Source organism: Pelmatolapia mariae, linkage group LG22 (genome assembly GCF_036321145.2).
Source record: "Pelmatolapia mariae isolate MD_Pm_ZW linkage group LG22, Pm_UMD_F_2, whole genome shotgun sequence".
NCBI classification, from domain to species: domain Eukaryota; kingdom Metazoa; phylum Chordata; class Actinopteri; order Cichliformes; family Cichlidae; genus Pelmatolapia; species Pelmatolapia mariae.
Window position 1 is genome coordinate 29,914,395 of NC_086245.2, and position 12,393 is coordinate 29,926,787.

A 12,393-nucleotide genomic window follows, 5' to 3' on the forward strand; every position below is an offset into this window, starting at 1 on the left:
TAGCTAGATTAGCTAGCATTAGCTAACAGACAACTAGTTAGCCAGCATTAGCTAACAGACAGCTATTTAGCCAGCATTAGCTAACAGACAGCTAGTTAGCCAGCATTAGATAACTTAGATTCAGAATCAGAATAATCTTTACCTGGCCAGGTTTGTGCACACAAACAAAGAATTTGACTCCTGTTGAGTTTGTTCTCTGCATGCAAAAAAAAAATTAATTTTTAAGCAGTATATACATACAGTATCTCACAAAAGTGATTACACCCCTAACATTTTTGTAAATATTTTATTATGTCTTTTCATGGGACAAAGCTGAAGATATGATACTTTGATACAATGTAAAATAGTCAGTGTACAGCTTGTACAACAGTGTAAATTTGCTGTCACCTCAAAATACATAGAATAGGGTGACCATATTTTGATTTCCAAAAAGAGGACACTTGGCCCAGTCATGAACAACTTTAATAATACTGTTTGCTCAAAGAAGATTTTAACATATTTAAACGATGCTTTCTCTGTACGGTTAATGAATGGTGAAACAAAAATGTCATATAGGCTTTTACAAGTCAACAAGGACAAAAAAATAAAATAACTTAAAAAATCTCTGGAATTAAATAAGGGTACAGAAATAAGGCCTCATCTGTATAAGAAAAATTACCCGTGCCATGACGGTATGAGGCAAATTTCTTTTGCAGTTCGTCTGAAAAGCTGCAGTTGCGCTTTGGCATCTTTTAAACATCACCAGCTGCGCGCTGTCTGTCCCGTCTGTGAGTGCAACTCACAAAGCTGCAGCTCGGGGATAGTGTCACACATATAGGTCCTCTGTAGGAAAACCCGGACATTTTCATCAATCTCGAAAATCCCCCCGTACCCCCTGACAGAACGTAAAAAGTGGACATGTCCGGGGAAAAGAGGACAGTTGGTCACCCTAACATCTGTGGTGGAGACCACAGATCACTTGTGAATGTGATTATTCGTGGCTGCTCTCATTTTGTGTTGTAGCAGGTTGAATAATCCTTTTGGGGATAAAACACAGAGAAACATGAAGGAGATTTTCCTGGCCTGGGATTTTATAGCAGATAACCTTAAAAATATTCTGCAGTAGATACATGTTTTCAGTATAGAACTGAAGAAATTAGGCTTTCTTGTTGGAAGTTTAAACGGTAGAAGGTAGGAAAAGGGGCGTATGCATGCTGCTTTTATTCTGCCTTTAGTGGCATCTTCCTCCTGGCACCTGGAAATGAAACCCTTTTGTTTGGGGAATGATGAGGCGAAACTTTTCTGTCCTTATTTCTTGTGAAGTGTTTAAATGTTTCACTCAGTACAGTGCGCTCCAGCTGTGAGGCTCCAGCTGCTGTTATGCAGCTGATGAATTGGTAATTGTGCACTGACTGGTCCTGGTATTCGCCTAACCCCAAAACTGTTGCTGCTGAGAAAAATGTAATTTACACAGCTGGAGGTGGTACTTCCTGTACATTGGTACAGGAAGTACCACCCCATAACTACACTGCTTTTTCTGATTTCACAGTAGTCCTCCAGTCTCTCTCCCAGGCATTCTCACACATCTCCATAATGATGTTGGTGGTACAGGACCATTGTTTTATCTACTCAGATAATCACTATCAAGACACGTAGTAGTAAACAAAACAAAAGTAAACAAAATCAAACATCAACATTTTTATGTAGTTCAAGATTTTTATTAATTGTGTTGTAATGGCTGATGGATGGTTAAGACTTTGCAATATAACTGTTGTTGTGAATATTTTCACAACTGTTGTTGTGAAAAAAAACCCCAACAATCAAATGATCCCCTGTGAGCAAGCACATGGCGACAGTGGGAAGGAAAAACTCCCTTTGAACAGGAAGAAACCTCCAGCAGATCCAGGCTCAGGGAGGGGCGGCTATCTGCTGCAACCGGTTGGGGGGTGTTATTTATATTTTACTGCTGTTAATATTTCCATGTCTCTAATAAACCTGGTGCGTAAGGTGCAACAACCCTGTATTGATTTTTAATAATGGGGGCACGCTGTGTTTTCTGTGGTTTGATGGGAAGAGGAGGGGGGGGTGGAAGTAAATTTTTATTCGTATTTATGTCCCACGTCTCTAATAAACGTGGTGCATATGGTGCAACAAGCCTGTATTGTTTTTTAATAATGGGGGCACGCTGTGTTTTCTGTGGTTTGATGGGAAGAGGAGGGGGGGATGGAAGTAAATTTTTATTTGTGTTTATGTCCCACGTCTCTAATAAACGTGGTGCATATGGTGCAACAAGCCTGTATTGATTTTTAATAATGGGGGCACACTGTGTTTTCTGTGGTTTGATGGGAAGAGGAGGGGGGGATGGAAGTAAATTTTTATTTGTGTTTATGTCCCACGTCTCTAATAAACGTGGTGCATATGGTGCAACAACCCTGTATTGATTTTTAATAACGGGGGCACGCTGTGTTTTCTGTGGTTTCTTGGACAGGGGAGGGGGGGTGGAAATGAGTTTTTTAGCATTAGCTGGTGAGTCTTGAGCTACAGACACACGCCTGTTCGTTTTATTAACAAACAGGCGTTCCGTTTTAGGTGTTGTTTGTTCTGAGCTGCTGCGTTCCTGACAAAGGAACTCACGAACCCGACCAGTACAAGTTTGTAGGAGTGGTTCTTTTGACTTTGGTTGAAAGTCATCTGAACCTTCCTTTTCTAAAACCGCACTATGTTTTTTCCCCTCCGTTTTGTCTAAAACTGGGATGTTTTTACGAGCGGCTTTGAGAAGTTCCAGCTCCATATCGCGACGACGTTGTTGCTTTAACAAATGCTGTGTTTCGAGTTTTTTCTCAAGTTCAGCCAAAGCACGTTTTTCTTTGACTCTCTCGTTATTATTATATTGGCAGAGTTCAATGCATTTTTCACGCCTTTTTTGCGCCTCTTCCATATCCTTTGCCAATAACATCGTGTCGGCCTTCTTGCCAGCTTGACCCCACTCCCGCTTTTCCCTTTGTTCATCCTGCATTCTCTCGCTCTTTGGTCTGACTGCGTGCTCCCAGCTGTTGTGGAGTGACTGGAGCATTGCAGTCCTTTTTCCCTCGTCTTTGACGCGTTTTTTCTCTACTTTTGTGGCTTCTTTTTCAGCCCTTTGCCCTGCTAAGACTTCCTCCCGCAGCGCTTCAGTTGTGCGAACCTTTGCACGGGAAACGCGATCATTAGCTGTGGCATAAATGTAAGACATATTTAATAAACGTTGACTTTCACTGGTATTTTAGACAGAACAACTTTGGAGTTCACTTGTGTAGAGTATAGCGTTGCTAAGGCTCTATTTAAGCGTTTTGGAAGCGCCTTTTTTTGTGACGTTGCAAAGGCCTTTGATCTGTCCGAGCTTAAGCCCCGCCCCTGTGCTGTTTAAATGGCCACGCCCCCTCCCGCCATGCCAGTAGGCCAAACGAAGCACACGGAAGCGACGTACGTACTGTGTTGTCGGTTGCAACGTTAGATCACACGATAGGGAAGGCAAGAAGCTGGAAAATGGGCTCTCTTTTCATCGTTTCCCCTCCTGGAGGCAACGGGAGGGACCGCATGTATCCGATATTACTAAACGAAGACGTCAGGCTTGGATTGCAGCGGTCAGACTCGGACCGGCACGCAAGGCGAGTGCAACGAAAGCGAAAAAGAGCACTCATCGGAGGTAACCCCCGCCCCCAAAACATACAAAATTGCGCTCATTGTACGCTAATCTGCACATAACTTTCAGATGAATCACGCACCTGGAATACTGGTGTACATTTACCTTATGTGTATGCACTAATTTTATCTTACATGCTTTCATTATGCAGTTGCAGAGTATGAAGGTGTGCCCCGTGCAGAAGTAATAGATGAAGATCTGACAGAAGACCAACAACAAAATCACCATGTCATGGAGGCTGTGGACAGGAGTTACTCATATCATGTGAGGGTGAAGACACAACACTGCTTGATAAGAATGTTAAGGTGTGCTGTGTTTTGGTGAATATGTGCCCCAGTGTGGTTGTCAAACCAGGGCCAAATGAAACTTGCTCTTGTTGAGTATTTATAAAGCTGCTGTGTTGCATGTACAGTTCATTGTAAATAATTGTACTTTCTGTAAAGTGGTTTCAATAAAACAGAAATGAAAAGTATGTTTATTTATTCATTTTTATTCAAGATCTGTTCACATGTACTTAGCAAGTACATGTGCAGGTACACATGAAATGCAAACTATTTACATGGCAACGCACAGCTGGCATCAATCGTGAATCGTTCATCTAGAGCAATTTTGGGGGCAGCTGCTGAGGAGAAGTCAATGTTATGTGCAACCTCTGGCTGTATCTTGGTCATATGGTCAACGTACTCACAACGTGGAGGCTTAAAAACGGCCAAATCTTGTACCCAACCGTTTGTGAATTAGATGTGCGCCGCCAGGATTTTATAATTCCGAAAATGATTCGCCGTGTATGCGCTGACTCCACAGACAAGGTAAGCGAAAATATCGGGATAGGTCAACGGCGGTAGGCTGTCTGGGTTTCCGCTCCACTGCCTTATTTCATACGGGTCCACATTACCGATGCACGCTATTTTTTCCAAGTACCGTCTCTTGGCGTCTGTATCGGTCGCGATACAGCCCTTTGTCTTTTGCGCTGATTTTAAGCATGGTTCTGACAGTACTGCTTCCAACACAGTTTTTTTTTAATCTTATGTCAAATATGTTACGTGTAAATTCATACTTTATGTTTAATGTAAAAAATAAATGCCAGCCCTTTTCTACAATTCCCCTGTGGGAGAGGAGCTGGAGTGGGCAAGGTATTTATTTGGAGGTCTTTCTTTCTTTTACCTTTTATCGTCAGACACAACGCAGAACCACACCGGTTACATAGGCGAGACATAATTGTGTTTGTACTCCTCACCTGGTTGCCGCCACACAACCTTGTGAACCATCTGAACCAAATACGTTTGTCTTGGTCTCATCAGACCACAGGTAATCCATGTCCTTAGTCTGCTTGTCTTCAGCAAACTGTTTGTAGGCTTTCATGTGCATTATCTTTAGAAGAGGATTCCTTCTGGGACGAAAGCCATTTGATGCAGTGTATGAGCACTAACAGACTGACCCTCCACGCCTTCAACCTCTGCAGCAATGCTGGCAGCACTCATACATCCATTTTTAAAAGACAACCCCTGGATATGATGCTGAGCATGTGCACTCAAAGTCTTTGGTCGACCGTGGCGAGGTTTGTTCTGAGTGGTACCTGTCCTGTTAAACTGCTGTATGGTCTTGGCCACCATGCTACAGCTCAGTTTCAGGGTGTTGCCAATCTTCTAATAGCCTAGGCCATCTTTATATAGAGTAAAAATTCTTTTTTTTTCAGATTCTCAGAATTCTTTGCCATGATGTGCCATGTTAGACTTCCAGTGACCAGTATGAGAGAGTGTGAGAGAAATAACACCAAATTCAACACACCTCCCAATTTGCACCTGAGATCTTGTAACACTGAGTCACATGACACCAGGAAGAGAAATGGCTAATTGGGCACAATTTGGACATTTTCACTTAGGGGTGTACTCACTTTTGTTGCCAGCAGCTGTGTGGTGAGTTATTTAAAGGGGATGGCAAATTTAGACTGTTATACAAGCTGTACACTGACTACTTTACATCGTATCAAAGTGTCATATCTTCAATGTTCTCCCATGAAAAGATACAATAAAATATTTACAAAAATGTGAGGGGTGTACTTTTGTGAGATACTGTATATATGTACATATAATAGATACAAAGTAAGAAAAAATCAGTTGCATAAAGTGTTAAGAAACTATTGGCAGCAAGATGTTATCTCAGTTGCGCAACCTGACAAATTACTTTTCAAAACTACAAATCCTTAATTTAATGCTTTAAAACATTTTTTTTTTTAGCAATGAAATGATGTGTAATTTCAATTCAGCTTTACTGTCATTTCAATCATGGCAGAGTCTGTGCAATAGTGCATAACAACACTGTGGGTCAGTATTATCACCATTTTTGCTCATATGGTAGCAAACTGTCAATCACAAGACACGCCTGGCCTGAATCAGACTGTGCTTTATCATGCTGTTTGATTCTAATAAGACCTTTAAAAAAAACAAAATTCAAAATGAACATCATTTTGTATTCACTATGATGCTAACCTCATAACTGAGGCCGTAAATCCAGAAAAGTGTGTACACGGGACATAAATCAAGGGCTTAAATAAAATGTTTCCCTCTGCTGTTACTGCAGCTTACTGTAACTTTGTCTCTCCAAAACGTGAAAAGGACATGGTGGACCGGTGTGTTTATTACACGCTTTCTTACTCATCATTTGTCTCAGAAATATTAATTTCATACACCAAAGCATATTATTTTGTACATGTGCTTATTTGCTATGACTTTTATAGTACTGGCAATGTCATGTCACTGAGATAACCAAGAGGAGCCTTTCTTGTTTTTCTGTAGGAACACTTTCTTTTGTTTGTTTTCAGGATTATGGAATCATTTATTGAGTATTGGTCTTATATGGAGCAATTTAGCTGTGTAAACAAGCAAGTGGTGGGAACAGTGAGCTTTATCAGATCCTGTGTGTTCATGTTGATTATTAGATTTGCTGGCTTAAGCTGTTAGTACTGGCTAGACTAACTGATTGTGAACTGACAGGCCTATATATAGTCAGTCACAAGCTGGTTTACATAAGGTAAAGAGGTAAACTGTGTTGCCTAGCTCACGTGATTTTAATTTTTGGTTATTATGAGTTCACTTGGTGAGTTTTGGGTTTGTTGCTCATGTCATGAAAAACACTTTGCAACAACTACACATCTCTGGGCACTGAAAATGTCTGCTGTCTGACATATGAGCTACGATGATGTTTGATCCAGGCTAATTTACAAAGGTTAACAAGAAATATGACTGAGTGACCAATAAAATTACAAAAGCATTATATAAATGCAAGTACATGACATCATACTTATCCTCTTTGTTTCTAGCAGCAATACCAACAGGTACCCTAATTTTGTATTGCTCATTGTTAATACTTTAAGCTGTGGCAAGATTACTACGAACCTGGAGCTGAGCAGCACATTACCTAACACACTCATTAAAAAAAGCACTGTTATGGCTTCTGTGGTTGTGCAAGTATTGTTACAAATTCACACAATGAATAGAGAAAGGGTTTAATACATGAAAGACATTTCACATTGTTACATACAGAACAAAACAAGACTATTTCTGCCTCCAGAGATGCTTATTTGACTAATCCCACTAGTTTACCTCTTGGTCAGTAGCATTATCATCTCCCACAAGCACCAGCAAAAACCTCCCTTGCTTTGCACTTATGTGACATTCATAATCATTTCTTTAACATTCTAAAGGCACACTCAATCACTGCCAGTAGTGGTTACAGTAAAGGTATACACCTGAAGAATACACCTGAAGAATACTCTTGGAAAAAAAATCCAAACAAAACTGAAAACGATTTTCATTATATATTAAATCCCTCATACAAAAAAAAATCTAGCTCTCTTAAATACATTAAATACATATTCCAAAGTGCTATGATGCTGAAACTTGTGGTGGCACAACAACAAAAAATGAGGTTTAAATCTTAGACTGGCAGTCGACATCAACATTCCAGTGTGTCCTCAGAGCTTTAAAGCCTACATGCAGAAACCCAACGCTCTCCTTCGAAGACTCCGCACACTGTGCTATTATTTGATGGAGTAACCTTCAAGGAAAACTCAGCCTTCAAGGCAACTGAAGAAAATGCCTACCAAGGCACAAAGTGAAGGTCTGAAATACTGCAGCTCTCTGGCAACACTATATTATAATATGACTTAGTTTTACTGTAGTGTTTGAACAGGAACTGTGTAGCAGACTTTTTATCTTAAAGAAATGCAGATTTTAGCTGTGATCAGTAATCACCTTTAAAGAATACCTATAGTTACATTATTAAAAACCAACGTAAATCCATCCCTCTATCCATATATCCAGTTTCTTTTGTTTATCCAATTCAGGATGTTGGGGGGGCATTATTTTGCACATTATTTGCACATGAATTTGCAATGTGCAAAGTAATTACTTGCACATTGGACAATATCCTCTCCAGACATGGCTACAAAAATATCCTTTTACAACACGACAATTTAACAAAGTACATATCATCTGTTTAAATAACACTACTGTAAATTGACAGAATAACATGTAGGCAATCATTTTCTACTTTTAATGATCTTCCTAAGCTTAGAGAATTGTACTCTTTTAAATAAAGCACCAGGCTTTGTTAATACATGAAAATTCTGTGTTATTCAGAAATAATCCATAAGAATATAAAAATTCTAATATCACTGTTTATCCCTCTTGCAATTTGCTACTTATTTATTTATGATGCTGCAAAAATAATCAGTTCACTTTCTATGAAAGGAGTGACACTAAAGGAAGGCTTGTATGATTATTTGGACTTTGATTTGAAGTCCAGCACTTGTTTCACTTTCCTCAACATTAAAGCTGCAATTCCAACACACATAATCAAAGTGACCACATACAGCCCCACAAACAGAACAGCATCACCACTTCCGTGCAGACTTGAGTACAACTTCCTGCGGCCCACAAAGTCCAGGTAGGACGCGTGGATCTGACACAGGGTGCAGCAAGATAAGAAAACGTGGAAGATTTGATGACTCTGTCCCACAAAATCGCACCGCCCGGGGAAACAGCGCTCCAGCAGAGGGCAAGTGAAGAAGAAGGCACAGCTGAGAAAGAACGCCACCTGGCCAAAGTGGTAGATGATGGCTGGATCACTGCTGGACCAGAAGAACAGTCTCTTGGCCACTGGACTGATGTCCCAGGAATAGGCGAGCGCTGAAGGCACCACCTGGCACACCTTACGCACCCATGTTGGTAGGCTGTGGTTGCAGTATTTGCCGTAGCAGCATCCCAAACATGAAAGGCAGCTGAGGATTGTGGCAGTGGGCATGAAGATACCACTCACCAGTCCATGGAAGCTTTTATCCACAGCATAGTAAAAGTGGACTACAGCGCTGCCGTACTGATACTGCGCTACCCCTACGTAGTCCAGAAAGTAGAAGCAATAATGAGCAAGGTCAGACTTTCCTCCCAGTAAGTGTGCTACAACACTGAATGCAGAGTAGGTCAAAGAGGACAGGACGAGGATGAGCAGGGGCCACGAATGACGGTCGTTGATAAAGTCCACAGTCTCAGTAAGCTGGCACAATTTAATCAGCAACACTAAAAATGCCACCAGGTGAGTCCAAATGTTGAGGGTCTCATTGTGGCGCTGAAACAAGGACAGGAAGTAGTAGCGCCAGTTTTGGTTGAGCGGACGATAGCCGGTGCAGACGTAGCGTTCCCGGAAGTAGGAGGGAACCTCGGTGTCTCTGACGGTGCCGGGCATGGAGGGTGCAGCGTCAGTCAGCAACTGGGGAACCTGCCGGATCTGCTGCAGGCTGATGAACACTCGGCCGATGCTCTCCATCACAATGGTTGCCATGATTGTCAGTAGCTGGCTGATGCACACTGGGTAGTTCCTGCAGATAAGTTTTTGAGAGTTAAAACCCACAAATTTGTTTTATTCTCAACCATTTCATTATGCTCCAACTACAGCGATATACATTGGCAAAGCAGGCTGTTGGGATGGTTCCAGGGACTGTTTGAATAGATCTTTTCTGGAGTCAAAGCAGAAAGCACAATTGGGCAGTTCTTCTGATGTAAAGTATTTTATAATAACCCTGTATATATATGCAGAACATTTCAGGTGAGGAGAAATGTGAATGCAATGCTTACTCGGTTGTTTTTCTACCCCTACTAGGAATGTTTAGGCTCATCTAAACCACCTACTGCAACTAATAGGAAGTAAGTTAGACACAAACAGATCATCACAATGAGAAAGGACGGACAAAATACTATATTAGCAAAAATCCATGTTTGTTTTTAGATTTAACAGACACAAAAAGTCATTACTGAGTTTTACATGTCACCACTGGTGTACTTTTGAACTTTATAAAGAATTATCTGGCTATTGTTATATCCAGCTACAGGCAGGGCTTTCCACAGTTAGACCTAGAGCTTGTGTGATGCTTAATTCTGGAGTGAGTAGCTGTTAGCTTTTGTTTGCTGGTGTTAATGAAACTTGGAAGTGGATCTAAGATTCCTGAACTCTGATACTTAACGAATAAATTCTCACATGACGGGAGAATGTAGTCTAGCTGTTTATCAAGAGAAAGTGGGATTTTTATGATGCTCGAGCCTAATATTAGCTGCCATAATGTTAGCCTAGAAAAAGTTTTTGCTATTCAGCCAACTTTTGGCAGCAGCTCAGAGACGGGAGAGCTGCATGTCTAATCTGCTGACACTGAGTAATTGTATCAATATTGGTATAAATGAGCATGTAGAGCCTGCTTTACCTCATGCAGATGTCATATAGAGTCACTGACAGGTAGAGTAGTTCCACTCTACCTGTAGAGTAGAACTACTCTAGTAGTAGAGTAGACAGGTAGTAGACAAGTAGAGTAGTTCCACTCTACCTGTAGGAGCAGTTTTGTGTTGTTAAGATATGTGCTAATGCTCTTTCTCTTCCCACCTCAAGCTAATGTGTGTAACAAGACAATATATCTATGCTGAGGTGTTTTAGTCAGAACCCCACCCCACTCCAAAAAACAGAAACATTTTTCCTTATTTACATCTTTAATGATTGGCTGCAGAGCTCTGAGAGAAGCTGCCACTTCATGCGTGCTCATGCATGTGTATTAAGTTACTAAGTTTTCATTTAGAGCAGTTATTTTGCTCTCAAGTGATTATCTTGCTGTTACTGCAACTACTGCGAGGGACCTGTTTTAAAGAGTATTCATAGTAAAGCATTTTGACACACCAAGAAGAGTGAGGCAGCTTTTGTTGTATGGGTTTAGAGAGAGTGTGTGTCTCTATGTTTGGATGAACTGTGCAGCTTTTACACCTCTTGATTCCTGCAGAGACTGCTGTACTTCAGAAGTATCAACAAAATTCGTCATATAAACCCGTCAGCTTTTCCCCCCCTTGTGGTACAAACAAAGCGTGCCCCTTTCATTTGCAGCTGTGTGCTTTATCCTCTCTTTCACAGGTTGCATGTAAATGTTGCTGAACTGCAGAGCTCCTTCAGTGACAGACTGCTGCATCCTAGATGCATGAAGGAGCGTTTCCGCAGGTCCTTCCTCCCTGCAGCTGTCAGACTGTACAATCAGAACTGCTCCCAACAAACATAATGTTTACATCTGCGCTGTAACTGCAATAAGTTAACCAACCGATTCGCACTACAACCTGGTTTGCCTCTTACTAGTAGTTATTTTTATTTAATTTAATAACTGTACAGTACTCTGTATATAGTAACCATTGTCCTTAATGTAAATATTTAAGAAAAATTGTGTATGTTTCTGTTCTGTGTCCTGTGTACTGTTTGTTTGTATATGTGTCTTTTTGGCTGCTGTTACAACCAAATTTCCCCTTGTGGGACAATTAAAGGATTCTTCTTCTTCTTCTAAGGTTATTTCAGCTTGAGCCAAGATGATGCAACAAATAAAACCTTTGGTCCACAAGTCCTATCTAGAAGAAGCAAAAGTTGTAATGGGCTTCAAGAGGGGAACCAATGGAAAGATGATGAAAGGTTAAAGCTCCCCTTATCTTACTCAGTACACTGTTGGGGTGCAGTGTGTGACCGAGGTGCCACTGTGCTGTCCTGCTGGATTGGCAGGTGAATTTTGTTGTGGTGATTTTTGACAGAAATCACGTGAACAGATCTCAGAGAAAAGACTGAAACCTGCAACCTGTGGGTAACTAATCAGCTGTTTATGTTAACGTCTAGTCCAAGTTGCGTCTATTCTTTGTAACTGGCCGCCCTCACTTAACTGTAGCAGGCTAGAACCGGTCCTGAGCTCGGTTCTCCAGCCTCTTCCGGTCTGTATTTCAGCAAAGGAAGGATTTTTTTTTTAAGTTTTGTATATTAATTTGCAGTAGCAGGCTATTGAAGAATAAGAAGGCGATATTGAGAAAAAACGCAGCACCTCACATCAGTTTACTGCCTACATAAGCCCCCCCGCCCTCCCCTTTCTAAAAGCATGTTACAGCCTGTTGAATATCAAACTTCCTTCGCTAAAGTTGTGTCGATTTACCAGATAATCGTGTGTATGCTACCTGGAGAGTCTTGGGGAGAAAACCTCCCAAAACAGTTCTTTAAAAGTAAAAAGGAGACTTATTCGACTTAATGTGTCCGTAACATTAGCGGTCTGTTTAGTGTTCAACTACCCATGAAGTCATAAATGGATGATGTCTCACCTGCCAGCCTGGGTTTTGTCGATGTCCGCCGGTAAAACGACCGCTCCTTCCTCCTCCGCCTGCCGACAGCTCGTTCAACAG

General features: G+C 41.2%; 1 protein-coding gene across 1 annotated transcript; it reads right to left on the minus strand.

Moving 5' to 3' along the window:
* Nucleotides 1-7,168: 7,168 nt before the first annotated feature.
* On the minus strand, nucleotides 7,169-12,393 carry paqr7a (progestin and adipoQ receptor family member VII, a). The gene is made up of 2 exons (XM_065469916.1): nucleotides 12,313-12,393; nucleotides 7,169-9,536 (listed from the first exon to the last, which is right to left on the minus strand). Exon 2 carries the CDS (start codon nucleotides 9,497-9,499, stop codon nucleotides 8,441-8,443), a length of 1,059 nt encoding a protein of 352 aa, XP_065325988.1. The 5' UTR covers nucleotides 9,500-9,536; nucleotides 12,313-12,393; the 3' UTR covers nucleotides 7,169-8,440.

Bases quoted from the DNA above. Each gene is read 5' to 3' on its own strand.
- paqr7a (XM_065469916.1), bottom strand. From the start codon at position 9,499: ATGGCAACCATTGTGATGGAGAGCATCGGCCGAGTGTTCATCAGCCTG.